The sequence below is a fragment of the Mycteria americana genome, chromosome 2, assembly GCF_035582795.1.
Source record: "Mycteria americana isolate JAX WOST 10 ecotype Jacksonville Zoo and Gardens chromosome 2, USCA_MyAme_1.0, whole genome shotgun sequence".
Taxonomy (NCBI): Eukaryota; Metazoa; Chordata; class Aves; order Ciconiiformes; family Ciconiidae; genus Mycteria; species Mycteria americana.
The window spans coordinates 118764949-118780646 of NC_134366.1; the positions used below are offsets into that span (position 1 = coordinate 118764949).

At 39.1% G+C, this 15698-nt stretch overlaps 1 protein-coding gene across 1 annotated transcript; it reads right to left on the reverse strand.

Annotated features, from left to right (window-relative positions):
• Nucleotides 1-301: 301 nt before the first annotated feature.
• NDUFV2 (NADH:ubiquinone oxidoreductase core subunit V2) lies at nucleotides 302-15196 on the reverse strand. Its single transcript, XM_075494382.1, has 8 exons — nucleotides 15038-15196; nucleotides 12915-12980; nucleotides 6836-6898; nucleotides 6634-6750; nucleotides 4828-4996; nucleotides 2372-2481; nucleotides 1383-1459; nucleotides 302-457 (listed from the first exon to the last, which is right to left on the reverse strand). Exons 1-8 carry the CDS (start codon nucleotides 15077-15079, stop codon nucleotides 364-366), a joined length of 738 nt encoding a protein of 245 aa, XP_075350497.1. The 5' UTR covers nucleotides 15080-15196; the 3' UTR covers nucleotides 302-363.
• Between the last annotated feature and the right edge of the window lie 502 nt (nucleotides 15197-15698).

The following is a 15698-nucleotide window of genomic DNA, read 5'->3' on the forward strand; positions in this document are numbered from 1 at the left end:
TTTCACTTTGTTTCCTTGTGCATTTGCCAGGCTTGTAATTTAGTCAGTTTTGTTGCTTCTTCAAAGAACCTCAGAAAAAGTTGAAAGAATTTTCAATGACAGATCAAAAGATGCAACTTTCATCTCTCAATGATCATAAGTGGACTCTTTCAGTGAGTCACTTCACAGTCTACAGATCCATTTTTCTTATGATCTAGAATTATGATTATGCTTTGCAGTAGTTAAAACCATGGTAAGTTAGATATTCTAATTGCTGTTGCTTTCTTCATTTTTTTTAAAAAAGTACTAGAACATAACATCATTTTACTGAGATTAAATTTACTTTATTATTTTCAGACAGTTCATCTTATATTACAAAAATCCTTAGAGGTCAGCTCGAACTCCAAAACCTGGTCCTTTGGGTGGTTCAGTCAGAGAAGTAAGGCCACCAGCTGGCTCACAAGAAAAACGCCCACTCCTGAAAAATGAAAGCACTTTTATTCATTGCTGGTATTTTTATAACCTCAGATACTGTTTAATCACTGGATAGAAGACAGTTACAAATCTGACTTGTGGCTGAAGCCACTTTCTTTTTCTTTCGTTATTCCTATTCATCCTTCAGAAATGTGTGATGCTACTCTTAAAAGGATTCCAAATTCAAGTAGTGACAAATAGTTTCATAACTGAAATGCAAGATAGGACCACTAGGTTTTTTTATTTATTTATAGGTTGGCCAGACAAAAGTGATGTTTATCCCAGTAGCACCAAAGGCAGTATCCAGTTGTATCATATTTTTGTTAAAGATGCTTCCCTGTGTTTGGAAACTAACTGTTTTAAGATTATTGTTCTTGTATTCAAAAAAATCATTATAGAAACAATAGGAATAAGTAACACCCACATCAAATTAATTCCTCCATTCATGCAAACATACGTGTAGTTGGTCTAACAAAGAACAAAGGGAAATAATAGATAAGAAAAGTTCAGAAACAACCCTTTCACAAACTTGCAATCTGTTTGTCAGAAATAAAAGAAACCCAAACCAAACAAAAAAACCCCACACAACCAACCAACAGGCATTTGTTGATTTACATGATCTAGACAAAAAAATCCAACAGGTGATATCATTCCCCTATTAGGTACTAAGCCAAATCAGAATTGACATTTTCACATTTTATGCTTCCCTAGTCAGTCATCAAGAACATGAAAAATTCTCTTCCCAGTTCTTTCCAGTTCTTTTTGGTTTTGAATATATAGAAAGGCACTGAATGTATGCCATTCTGTTCAGTAAATTAATTCATGCTTTTTAGCTGTAGGTTGTGAACTCAAATTACTGGAAGAGGAATTAGTTTCTCTAAAGGATCAGCCTTCAAGTAGTTGGCCATTATTATGCAAATATAGCATACCTTGGGCCAGGTTTGGGAACTTTGCCAGCCTTTAGCTCATCAATTATGTCTTCAATATCCTTGGGTGTCAAATCTTCCTGTAAAAAAAAAAAAAAAAGAAAAAGATCAGATCACTGGCAAAACAGAAAAAGTCAGCAATTATGCTAGTTGCAGCATTCAAAATTCATCAGATAGTGGCTCTCAAGTGTGATCCTAGCATAGGTAATTTTGATCCTGTCCATTAACACACATACTGGTTCAAAGAATTAGGAAAATTAGAAAGCCTACTGTCATTTTAATGTTAAAATTTTTATTTTACATACAGTTGCAGAAATTATGTTAAAACTAACAATGTTGATGTGGATCATCTATAACATGGTTTTGTGTTTTCAGCTTCCTTGGTATATTAGTGAGCTGGATCTCTGCCTACCCACTATACACATGCCATTGCACATGCTGCAAAATGGTGTCAGCTGTGACAAAAAAAAATTGTGGGTACAGTTCAAGAGAACAGTTCTTAAAAAATTAATCAGACTGTGATAAAATATTTTAAGAATACATTTTTTTTTAAAAAAGCTAGATTCAGTCAATGCATTAATTCCTTTTGTCTGATGGCATCCAAGTGAGCCATAATTCAGAAGTCTAGAAGTTCAAAAATAGTGTTAAACCAGTCCATACTTTCCAAAAGACTGCTTTAAAGTGCTTTTAAAAGCTTATCAAATACCTGTTTGAAAATTCCAGATTTATGGGCAGACCACTATTACAAAAATGCACCACCCCACTTGTATAGATCATGACAGTAACTGAAAGGAAAAATACACAGATATGCTGTGATACAGATGAAGTGTTCTAGGAAGAGGCCAAGAAACTAAAAGATGCTCTAGGTTGTAAGTTGTCCCTGCCAATAGGAATTTGAAGTAACGAACCAAAACTTCAGAATCTAAACCAAGTGAAAATACAGGTAACCCAGTAAAGAAGTTTAATCTTTTAAAAGGAAATGTAATACTTACATAGTAATTGTCATTTATTTGTACCATCGGTGCGTTTACGCAAGCACCTAAACATTCCACTTCTATCAGTGTGAAGAGTTTATCTGGTGTTGTTTCCCCAACTTTTATACCTAAACCAATAAAGAATATTAGGTTCAGCAATGGTTACTGAACAAGATTGATAAAGCATGAGTCAAGTACTCCATAGTCTTCTCACTACTTCTATTTTGGCCTTAAAAACATTTGCATAGTTAAATCCTCTTAAATGAGTCCAAAATGTTTCCATTAAACAAAAAAATTCTAATAAACTGTGACGTCAGTCTTTGGATACATTTTTGAGACCTCATTTACAGGTATGATTTATTGAAAAATAACCATGAAATGACAGTTCTAAGAAACAGAACGGCTCTACTCAGGAACATTTTTAGTAATCAATACAACAGAATGGAAAAATAGGGAAAACATAGCTTTCATGTGCTGATAGGAAATGCGTTAATATAGTGTTGAATACTGAATTCCCAAATTAACCAAGATCCAAGCATTAACACTGTTAGCTACAAATTCATAAACAACTTCCAAGTTTACACACAAAGGCTTATTTCCTGAACAACTCTGTACATATACTTAGCTTCCATGACACATTATTGTTCTAGTGATACAGATACAGACCTTCCCCAGAGGGCAGGTTAGCCAAAATAACATCTCAGAGTCTGATCTTGACAAAATACTCCATGGAAGGAAGAATGCCGAAAAGCAGTTTTCCTTCATAGTTATTAGAAGGGGGAAAAAAAACCTAATAAAAGTCTTAAGTAAGGCCTGTGTCTCAGTAAGAGCTACAGAATCATCCTGAATGCTTTGATTTCTCAAGCTAAGAGTTTCAGTTAAAATTAAGTGATCTTTGCAGTAACAAACCCAAGACAAATTTCATCTAAATATGCCTTTTCCAGACAATAGATTATATGAAATGCAAGATAATAAACAGCTGTTCTGCAGCTCTTATCACAGTGGTTCTTAGGAAATGTTAGCACAGCTTGCGACTTCATAGAAGGGGAAGAGTTGTTAGTTGCTGATCTTATCCCCTCTTCTCCCCATAACCACCCAACAAGGAAGAAAAATAAACCCCAACCCACACACAAAACCCATGGTTTATATCTCATGTGATGCAGCACTCTCAATTGACTTTTTCTGTGGAGAATTCGTAAGTTATGTTAACATCATGTTTGCTATCCAGAGGGACCTTGACAGGCTAGAAAGGTGGGCCTCTGAGAACCTCATGAAGTTCAACAAGGCCAAGTGCAAGGTCCTGTGCCTGGGTCGGGGCAATCCCAAACATGGGTACAGGCTGGGTGATGAGTGGGTGGAGAGCAGCCCTGCTGAGAAGGACTTGTGGGTATTGGTGGATGAAAAACTGAATATGAGCCAGCAATGTGCACTCGCAGCCCAGAAAGCCACTTGCATCCTGAGCTGCATCAAAAGAAGCATGGCCAGCAGGTTGAGGGAGGCGATTCTGCCCCTCTGCTCCGCTCTGGTGAGACCGCACCTGGAGTACTGCATCCAGCTCTGGGGTCCCCAGCATAAGACAGACATGGACCTGCTCAAGCAGGTCCAGAGGAGGGCCACGAAGATGATCAGGGGGCTGTAGCACATCCCCTGTGAGGATGGGCTGAGAGAGTTGGCGTTGTTCAGCCTAGAGAAGAGAAGGCTTTGGGGAGACCTTATAGCAGCCTATCAGTACTTAAAGGGGGCCTACAGGAAAGATGGGGAGGGACTCTATCAGGGAGCGTAGTGATAGGACAAGGGGTAATTGTTTTAAACTGAAAGGGGGTAGATTTAGATTAGATATTGGGAAGAAATTCTTTACTGTGAGGGTGGTGAGGCACTGGAACAGGTTGCCCAGAGAAGTTGTGGATGCCCCCTATCTGGAAGTGTTCAAGGCCAGGTTGGATGGGGCTTTGAGCAAGCTGGTCTAGTGGAAGATATCCCTGCCCATGGCAGGAGGGTTGGTCTAGATGATCTTTAAGGTTCCTTCCAACCCAAACCATTCTGTCATTCTATCATCTTACTTAAGTAAAAAAACCCTCACAAACAACTTTCATATAGCATATGCAAAATAAGATTTTTAAGGTATATAAAAAAGTGCCATAGCATCCAGAGTCCTCTCCTGTATATAGGATAGGGCTTACTTTCTCAGTCCAAGGGTCATATTAGAATAATGCATTTTCTGGCAAATTGCACCTTAAGACCACTAAATGGCACTCCAGACAATGGCCTTTTCTGCTCTACTGTACTGAAATCTTTAAAAATAAAGAATAAATGCCAAATCTGAAATCCTAAGTATTTAGTGCCTGTTCTCCAATGATTTCATTCTATATTTTCAATACTATTGCTCCATCCCCCCCACATGAAAAATTTTACTTCAGTATCCTTAAACAAAGGTAAAAAAAGTTACAAAAAGTATATTAAAATTTGCGTCATACCAAGTTTCTTCTTAATGGCTTCTAAAATACTATCAGAGTCTCGCAGCATGCAAGGCGTGGTAGTGCACACCTGAATATGGTATTTCCCAACAGGTTTGCGATTATACATTGTATAGAAGGTTGCTACTTCATACACTCTCATGGGAGGCATTTCTAAAACTTCAGCAACCTGTAACAAGGGGAAAACAGACACTATATTGAATTCTCACAGGGCATCAGTAAAGGCATTTAACAAACCATTTCAATAAAGTCACCTGTCCTCTGTCTGCAGTAACAGATAAATAAGAAAGAGGGGATGGGTATCAAAGCACAGCTGTATTCAAGTGCCAAGAAAAAAAGACACCTGAGTTACTCTGATTGGAGTCACCCTGCTCGAGCACAAACTCCACTAAGCCATGGATTAGCACAGTGAGGAGCTCAAGTCAGTTCCCTCCAGCATCTAGTATCATACAGAAGCTAGATGCAAGGAGTCAGCTGGGTTCCAGCTTTCATTGTCAGCTCCAGCTCATACTGCACTTCTGCTCTTTTGCTGTATGAATGAACGAACTTGTACACATCTGCCCACAATAACCCACATAAGCCTTTTGGTAAGGGAATACTTACAGGCTGGTACTACGCTCACCTAATTCAGATACAGCAGGTTTGTCTTGGGTTCTGTGACACACCAGGGCTGGCCTTAGAAACGCCACTGCTACATCTGCAGATTGGCGTCACAGCTAATAAAATAGGGAGTGAAGCATGATCTCCATGGAGCCAGTTCTGGTGTAAGTATCCCTGACCTCACTGACCTGGAACCCTGGCAAACTGCTCAGCTTGAGGACTGGCTCTGTGTCCAAAGTGTAACTGTTTTATGTTCCAGTCTCTATAGCAGGCAAATAACAAACCACAGAAAATACTTTTTCACTTAAAAATCTTAAGATCAGTTTAAACAGAGCATCAATCTGAAACTTAGAGTAAATAAACAACAATACTTTTGTCATTCAGCATTAATGGTGATTTGAGGCTTTATGCTACACTGTAGAAACAGTAGCAGACGGTAGGGTGCCCTTCTCTAAATGTGCATTTAACGCCTTCAGTAATTTCTGTAATACTCACAATCCTCACTTAGCATATCTTGATTGAATTTAAAACTTTTCACTTTAAAACTGATCATATGCCAGATTGTAACACAAAATATGATAGATTTATTCATATTAATATAAAGCAGAATTTTTTATTTTTTGGTATTTGATTACTGTTATGCAACCTGTCACTTTGGAGCAGTGTAGTTGCTTGCTTGCTCATTTTGAAACAATTGTAATAAATAATTTGGTAAGTCTTCCGGGCACTTGCTGTGAGGCATTATAAACTCATGACACATACTACACTAACACTGCTTTGCAGAAGTCTTTACAGGCCTAGAGATTAAGTACAATCCTGGCAATGTGTGTAGTGCCACTAATCTGAGAAGAGAAAAACCTGACCATCATTATCTTTCTTCTTTCCCCAAATTCATCAACAAACAAATTTTTTCAAGTTTCTGTGCCTACTTCCAGGGTGATTCTGGGAAAAGAGCCTAACTAAGGCTCATGTAATTTTTGTTTTGTTCTGTCTGTAGTTTCTAGCAATGGGCTAACACTGTGTAAACAACAGAGCCCAGAGTTCCCTGGGTTAGTTTTCCCTTTTATTTTTTAAAATGTAGTCTCATAGGGAATTCTCACAATTCTGTGCCACGTGTACGCTTTGATAAATAAATGCTAATATTCTAGTAAGATATTTAAAGAAAACAGTAAAATTATGCTTGAAAGATAATTAAGTACTAAATACCTTGTTCATAGCCGATATGGGCAACCATCCATGCTGTCTTTGGGCCAAATCTAGTACTGCCATGACAGCTGCAGACTTGTGTCCCCCTGGGTAGTTGTTTATGATTGCTTCTATTCGCTTTTTAAAGGGAAAGATGGAAAAAAAAAATCAGTACTGATCTAAAGACAAAGTCTATGTATTTACATTTTTTTTGTCTGCATACCTTTTGGTTTTCAGGTGTGAACTCAAATGGAGTATCTGGATTATTTTCAGGACTATCTCTGTGCTTCAGGAAAAGAAAAAGAAAACATGTAAAAATACGGTTGTCACAAAATTATTCAGGACAGATTTACTGTTGTAAAATATCTTCTCGTTAGACAGTTACAGTTGAGTTGCTTGAATAAAACTGATATATTCCAGATAAAAATTTCATAGTACTGAATCATAAATGATTAAATATCTCTGGGAAAGTTGTAAAAAATATTAGTAATTATTTCATTAGTCTTAAAAATAATGACTTATTCCTGTTATTTCCTATTCAAAAAAATATTTCTTGAGGAGTATGGTGTTATCAACATACACATTTTTTAACACTGTTAATACAGTTTGGCAATTATGTTCAAACTCATCACACAGATTAAGAGTCCTCTGGTTAATACCTTAATAAACAAGGGACTAAAAGAACAGCCCATTTTTTCTTCTCCCATAAGACATTAACTATAAAAACTTTAAAATTCGTCAAGAAGCTTGCTATATAACTGTTTGCACATTCAAACACACATTATTAACCCATTTTAACATAGTCTTTTGTTTTGTAATGGATTTCAACATTTTAATTTTAGATTCAATTCTGAATCAGAGTAGAAGCAGCAGAATTTTCAATTAATATTTCCAAAATAAGGTAGTCTATCATATTATTTTTAAGGTGGTCTTCTAGGGAAACATCAAATTGAAATTAGTTCTTCTATTTTCAGAAAATAGAAATTTGGAAGTCTTGAGGAAAGTGGCATTTCCCTATAATAAAATTTTAGTTCTGACGAAAATCCTTATCCACCAGAAAAACTTCCTGCACAAAATTTTCAGTTATCTCTAAGCAGCTCATTTATGGTATCCTTGAAATACTCATAGCTAAGTTTCGTTCCAAACTTTATACAGTTTTCAAATTGAGAAAGTTTCAAATTAAATGAAAAGTTTGGGGAAGAACACAAGCTATACTTGAGGCCTGATGTTAAAAGTAATCCACAACCAGCTAATAATAAAAGCTTTAAAAGTATATTTAGGAAAAAGAAACCCACTCCACTGACTTTCACTTTGATCACTTTCTCAAGTAACCTAGGGTGATTTTGCAGTTTCCACACTGGATTATTAAGTAGCAAAGGATTTAATGAAAAATCTTAACACTGCAAGATACTTACATACTGAAAGATTGTCATCAGTCCAGAACTTAAAATGTGTATGGTCCATAGCTATTCCTGTATTTAGAAATTTTAATATGGAAATATCGAAAGGCCAAATATTTAACTTCAATTACATCTGCTAGTCTAGCAAGAGATTCCCTCTGCTTATCCTGTCCATATCCTGGAGCAGACAGTACTACTGCCACCATCAATTTGAGAACATGTACCCCTACCACAGTTCCAAGTCAAATATAAAATTACAGTCGACATCTACTTCTCCACCAAGGATGACTTTCCCCTAATAACAGGAATTACAGCAAGATAACCGATTCCCTTTGAACACACTAATACTTTATTAAGTATGAATTTATTCCTTATTGTATGGTCTACAAGATAACATAAAACAGCTTTTAGGAACACAATTGCCACTGTTTTAGACTGACCCTTCCAGATAAAGGATTTGACTCCTCATATGTAGTATTGGTCAGGGTTTTCTACCAAATTTAATGAAAGTTCTCAAAAAGAGGCTAATGGAGGAAAAACTGGTTGGAAATACTGTGCAACTTTTAATTTTTTTTCCCCTTACAGGCCTGTTCTATGTCTTAGCTGCACAGATCAAATCCATGATTCACGATAAGTATTTCCAGAACTTAACTTTTCCTTCTCAAATCTGCATGCCTGTTTTATTTCAGGCTGCTGTTTTGCCTTCCAGAGCTATGTGATACAGTTACAATTATACTTGATCTTAATTTCTTTTGCAAATAAGTATATTTGATTTATTAAAATCTCCCTCTTTGTCTAGAGTAGCTGTTCTTTTCAGTGTATCATCTCTAAACTGATACCCTTAAACACCCCACACGTGAAGAGAAATAATAAAGACTTTATATCTGAAGCTACAGTTTGCCACACTATCAGTTCTGTGCAGCGAGGCTCCAAGATAGATTAAAGGCTACAGCACAGGTGAACACTAAATAAGATCATGTCACCTTTTTTTGTTTTCCATTTTCCTAGATGGGCTTCATCTAATTCTGTGCTGTGGAGAGTTTGATAATTTTCATCAAGAGCTTACAGAGTTCTAGGCCTACTGAGCTGTTAGGAATTTGTCAATCACACGTTCCCTAGTATTCCATTTGTCTGACAACGACAGTTTATCTGAGACTTACATGAGCTGATTTGCTCCTAAGTGATACCGGTGCATTTCTGCCTTTTTTTAGGATACAGATTCTGCAGAACAAGATCAGAATTAAGGACACAGTATTGGAAGGAATACTGTGTTAAATCACAGAGTGGTTGAGGTTGGAAGGGACCTCTGGAGGTCACCTGGGTGAAACCCCCCTGCTCAAGCAGGGCCACACACAGCTGGTGGCCAAGGACCATGTCCAGATGGCTTCTGCTGAATATCTCCAAGGTGAAAGACTCCACAACCTCTCTCAGCAACCCGTGTCAGTGCTTGGCCACCCTCACAGTAAAAAAGTGTTTCCTGATGCTCTCTGAGGCCATTCCCTCTGGCCCTGTCACTGGGCACCACTAAAAAGAGCCTGCCTCCGTCCTCTTTGCACCCTCCCTTCAGGTATTTATAGACATTGATAAGATCCCCTCTCCCCCAGCCTTCTCTTAACAGTCCCAGCTCTCTCAGCCCTTCCTCATGTAAGAGATGCTCATAAAAAGAAACCAATATATTAAGGCTTCCTCCATACACAAACTAAGTACAAACAATTATGTCTGTGTCAACTACAGCAATTTGTTGAAAATTACTCTACCCACACATTTTTTCCGATTCCCTTGTGCTCCCCAACTTCCTGAAGTCTTACACACTGTTTTCATTCCATGCATAGCTTGACTGTATCACAGTTGTATTGCAGCATTCACCCTAAGCTACTTAAAGTATGACCAACTGCACTGTGAAGGCCTACCCAAGCCACACTGTCCCCACATATGATGGTACTCTCCCATGGAAGGTACTAAGGCTGCTGAATGTTCATCTTGCATTCTTTTTGCAACACCAACCTGGGCCATTTTATTATTCCTTTTCAGTGATCTAATCATCTTTCTTGACCCAGAGAATTATTAAAGAGCACTGAAGAATTATAATATAATAACTAGAATAATTTAGCTTTCATGTACACTGCAAACCAGTTGGCCTGAAACTTGACCTATGCCCTGTGATAAACACCAGTCCAAAACACTGTAAACCGAAATGAGATAACTGTGTGGTCTGCAGGGGAAAAGATGTCTAGAGCAACAACCTGTTAAGAGTCCATATCAAATCATGAAAAGAATTATTTTCAGCACTGAAAAGAAATTTATTACTTCTCTAAGGGGAAGAACCCTACATTGATTATTCCAGCACAACTCAAGATACAAACCTCTTAATTTCAGAATTGTGGAAGCGCTCTCAGACCCAAGTATTTCACTGAACATCTTCACAAGTAACTAAAACTATAATATAGCAATTATCTAACCTTCTGTACTGAACCCCTGTGCAGCCCAATGACAAAGCCCACATCAGGGCAGTTGAGGTGTTAAGGAAACTCAGCCCATGTGTTGAAAACCACAAAGCAGAAGAGTTAAGTTTTAGCTGTTAAGGAAGCCAAAGACAGGTGAAAGTCAAAGATAGAGAAGGTATGTTTAAAGAAAGGAAGTTAACTACTGTAAATAAAAGTATTTTTGAAATCAGGCCTTCCCTAGCCATCAGAAATTACAGATTTGGAGCAGCTCTCATGTTACTAAAGGCAAACAATCTACCTAGTTTTAAACTCGATATACTCTTTCTGGAAGTGTGATCTAGCACCAAACTGAGTTTAATGGTTAAGAGAAAGTCTCTTCTTGGCTGTTTCAGAATAGAAAGGAGTTTCAGTAGAAGTTCTCTTATTTCTGTATGTTTCAGATAACATATAAGGAAAAAACTTGCATGAAAAGTTTGCAAAGGGATGCATACACATGCAAATCAGCACTGCCTTTTACTACTAGATTTTATGACAACCAGGTCCCCTGCTAGCCTGTGCCCTGCCATTATAAAACAAATATGCTGTATGCATTTCCCTTCCTTACATATAGATTTCATATATGGGAAGTGGAACAAGAAGCACAAATATGCTTTGCAAAACAAAATCAAGACACTTGTGTGTAAACTGACATACAAAGAGGGCCACCGCAACAGGTTAGAGTTACTCCCAGGTAAGCCCACTATTCTTCCACAAGCAGTTTTTAACAACCTTTGACACTTCATCTGCTTGTAATACTCCAGAAAACTAAGACTTTTTTTAATGTTGGGGTTTTTCCTCTGGAGAGATCTGGGGGGAAAAGAAAGTCCCATTTTCTGATTGTATACAAACACCTAGTGTTGATTAAAATAATGTCATCAGCTCAAATCAGCAGGATGAGTTTCCCTTGAAATTTGCTGTGTTAAATAACACCTGAAATTTGCTCTGAAGGTTTTTAGTTGTAGTTAGAGCAAACAATTACACACACACACACGACGACATCCAACTCTCTTCTTCCCATAGCCTTTTACTTCATAGGAGAACAAATATTACCCTATTAAAAATAAAAAAACAAAACCCAAACACACACATAAAACAACCCCCCACAGAAAAATTTCCTATGCTCTTCTAGCAAAAATTCCATTGCGGAATAAAAATAAAAGAAGTCAATGATGCTATTAAATAAACAGCTGCAAAACACAAGTAGCTAACTAAAACACACAACTTTACTTTTCTACTTCCCTTTCTCTATTTTCAGGTTCCTCCCTCAGCAAATAACTTAAACAGTTACATAAACTTGAAAAATGCCTGGAGAATTTACAAAGCTATCTAGCTTCATATGCCAGGCACCAACATCCATTAGGGTGCCAAAGACACCTTTTGCCTGTCTTCACCAACCTCAAACTACACTTGAAGTTTCCTAAGTTGTCAGCCTACACTGTTTCCTCTGTTCCTTGAATACAGCTCTCACTCCATAAATCATCAATGCCTGCTCAGGTTTCCGGAAAAGCATACGAAGCATGTACTGTAATCCCATGAACTTCATCTTATGAGAAAAGCTGTAGAGACAGCTGCAGAAAGGCAGAAACAACAACAATCTGTCCAAAAATGCTGAGCACCTGCTTTTAACAAAGTAGTCAATTCTCTAGTAAAGTGCTGATTTCTACCAAATGTTGGAAAAATGCCAAATTATTCAGCTGTTAAACTGCAGACTAGATAAAGCTCTGAATGGAGCAGAATGGGACAGAATACACCTCTCAGAGGTGCTTCAGGTTCTCTTCAGAGGTAGACAGACAACACATCTGCTCTACACATTTAAATTTGAGGGCTTTTTCTTTTTTGCAATCACTATTACTATTTATACGTATTACGATGGCCTCAATTACGAGGCCTAATGGCCTCAATTATGAATCATTATGCAACATGCTATATCACATATACTATGAACAAGAACTGCAGTTTTCAACTCCTAGTAAACAGGGCTAGACCTGGACCTAAGGGTAATTCTGCGGCAAATTTTACAAATCAAGAAATTGCACCTGCAAAAAGTTTCATGAGCTTCAATTACAAACTCAATTAACCCCAATAAAAAAAGGAAACAAGAACTGTTGTATAATGAAATAGAGTTTAAGCAAAGTCTCATCTGCAATCACACACAAATACTGCTAATATCACTATTACTATTACTAAGAGTTTTCACTGTATAAGGAAAAACACAGAAGGCCAAAAACTAAAATAAAACCTTTTGATACTCCATCGCAACTCTAATAAAAAGTTCTACTGAAAAAAAGCTTCTTTGTAAATGCCAGCAGGCTTCTACAGCAAAGTGCTGCCCATCAGAAGCTTTTAGACAGATTAAAAAAAAGCATATGCCAAACTCTTCTTACACATCCCCCTGACAGTAAGGTAGAAAATTACTTACCACAAATAAGGCTCCTCCACTGGAATTGCACTGTGCTGTTCTATGTAAGTATCGGATTTGTCTTATCTACAAACAAAATAAAGTAGATAGTATTAATAGTTAATAATTTACATACTGCTAGTGGTTGCTTTCAGAACCAGCTTGATTTCTATTCTAATTGTAAGCCATTAATTCTACTGTCATCACTAATAATTTAAATTAAGTAAAGAAGAAACTATTAAGGGGTCTCCTGTAGTATTAGGAGAACAAATCTCTAACTCACCTTGACCATGTCACACAATGGAGCAGTTAAAGGATTTAACTTCAAACAGAAAATATTCTGCCACAGCTTAATTTAGGTGCCTTGAATACAAATTCTCATCAAACATTTCACGAAGAATTTTCCAATTTGTTACTTTATATGCGCTTTAAATTTCAAGTTTGCAGACACTATCATTACTGCGGAGGTTCTTCTCTACTATGCATTTACATCTTCTTCAGCTTTTATCTAACTGAACAGTAAGATCAGGCATAAGAGGACAAACGTCAACACAAACCTGAAATATCAACAGAACAGAGACCCATATGCAAGTTCTGTTCAGCTATTCTCTATACTCTCTGTCCGGATCCATCATGCCAAAACAGATAAAGATTTCTAGATTCTGGCCAGTATTACTAAGATCATTTGATAACATTATCTTGTCGTAAGTAATCATTCTATTACAAATTTAATTTTATACTAATTTTATATTATTTTTTATATGGAATCCTAGGTCAATTTTGAGATTTCTTAAAGTAAAGTATAGCATATTAAAAAAAAAATCCCTCCTTAACTACTTAATTTCTGTTACTGTATAAAATCTGTGGGACTTCAAGTGGATCAGCATCAAACTAGCAAAAATACAGTCACAGGGTGAGATCTCAAATCCAAGCCTAAGTACCAGGGAACTACAGTCCCTATCTTCTGTAAGAGCAACCCGATCAGCTCAATCTTTTCAGCAGCAGATCATGTAGTTTCACCTGCGGTGTAGTTTCACACAATGGCTGCAGTCTTTCCCTGTCATATGATCAGCCCTTCCAGGAAGCACTGGATTTACTGTGCAGTTAGGGGTATTATGTTGTATGTGTCCATTCCCTCTTTGCTCTCCACTTCTGGCTCCTCTGAAAGCAGCAGCCAGGAAAGCAATTCATCTGCCATTCTGTGTCAGAGGCCAAAACGAACTCTGGGATACATGTATAACTGTGGACTGCAGATCGTTCACAAGTGCCACCTTTTTCCAGGGGACTCTCAGTCTATTGTCTTTACCAAGTGACGTGAAGCACATCAAATGAACTGCACTGGCACACCAATTTCAGTGCCCTCAAGTGAGCCAGACAGTGTAAAAAATTCAGGCAAAAGACTTAACGTGTAAGTAAAGCATGCAAATACAACTGAAATTCTGCAGACAATGCTGAAAAGAGCATATAAATGAGGATGTGATGCACTGGTATAAATCATTCTAAATGCTAAGTAACTATAACACATATGCAGTGTTCCTTCAAAAGGAAGCACTTCAGATGAAAACCCTTTATTCTATCCAAAGATATTGTTCTGTTTTCAAGAACCACACCTGTAAATTCCAGACCTGAAGAAGAAACAGGATAAGCCCCCGTTCTTTGCACTGGCCTAAAGGATTTCAATTGGTGTGATGCGTTGACTCAGGACTGAAAAAACAAATTAAGGGGCTTCCTTCCAATGGTTAGTCTTACGTACACAAGCAAGTCGGAAATTTTATTTCCACTTGGGAAGCTTCCCAATAACCTACAACAAGCACCAAGGAGTTACTGCTGGAGCCTTTTTCACTCGATACAGGCAGTGCAACTCTAGAGCCGGTCAGGTAACTCCGGCTAGCCCCGGGGCCCCGAGGGCGAGGGAGACACCCGGCCGCGACGCCCTTCCACCGGCTGCGCCGGGCCTTTCTGCCCCGAGGCCGTGGCCGGCCGCGGGCTCCGGCCGCCCGCCCACTGCGAGGGCAGCACCGACCGACCTCCCACCCCCCTCCCCGCCGCGGCCTCCCTCCTCTCCCGCGGCCTCCTCCAGCCGAGCGGGCGCCCTGCCCCGGCCGGCGGGGACAGACGTGTCGCCGCAGCAGCCTCCCCCTTACCGAGCGTGCGGCCGCTGCCCGCAGGGGAGCGCACAGGAACATGGCGCCGGCGGCAGAAGCGGCGACCCCCGCCCCCCGTCCCTCTCCTTGAGGCCTACGCTCGCCCTCCGCGCAGCGGCAAGGAGACCCGCCCCGCGCATGCGCCCGCGACGCCCGGCTGCGCGCGCGCGCCCGCGAGCCGGACGCCTCGGCGGGAGCGCGCCGGCTGGGCTCGCGCGCGGCGTTGGCGGTCGGCCGTTGGCGGTTGGCCGTTAGCGAGTGGCGGTATGTGCTTTCCCCTGTCATGGGCAGTCATCCAAAACGAGCGGGTTGCCGCTCACTGTCCTCCGCCATCAGGTGTCATGACTGCCTGTTCTGGAAGAAGTCATCCAGGCTGTCCTTTCCTGCAGCTGTTGAATTCCTGTCCTGTCAGACGTGGAAGGTTTGTCTCAAATAACGGAAGCAAACCACAAGATCTGCATGAGAATTTTCCTTGAATTTTAACCTTTTGTGACATACATCCGTGTGAAAAAAACAAATCCCTTTGGAAGCAAGTGTCTGTAATAAATAGGGGAAAATTGCAGAAACTGGTGGTTTTTTTGGTCCTCCCATTTCCTCCTTTCTACCCAGTTTTGTTGATCGGGGTAATTAATGTTTGAGCTGCTTGCATCTATGTTTTGAC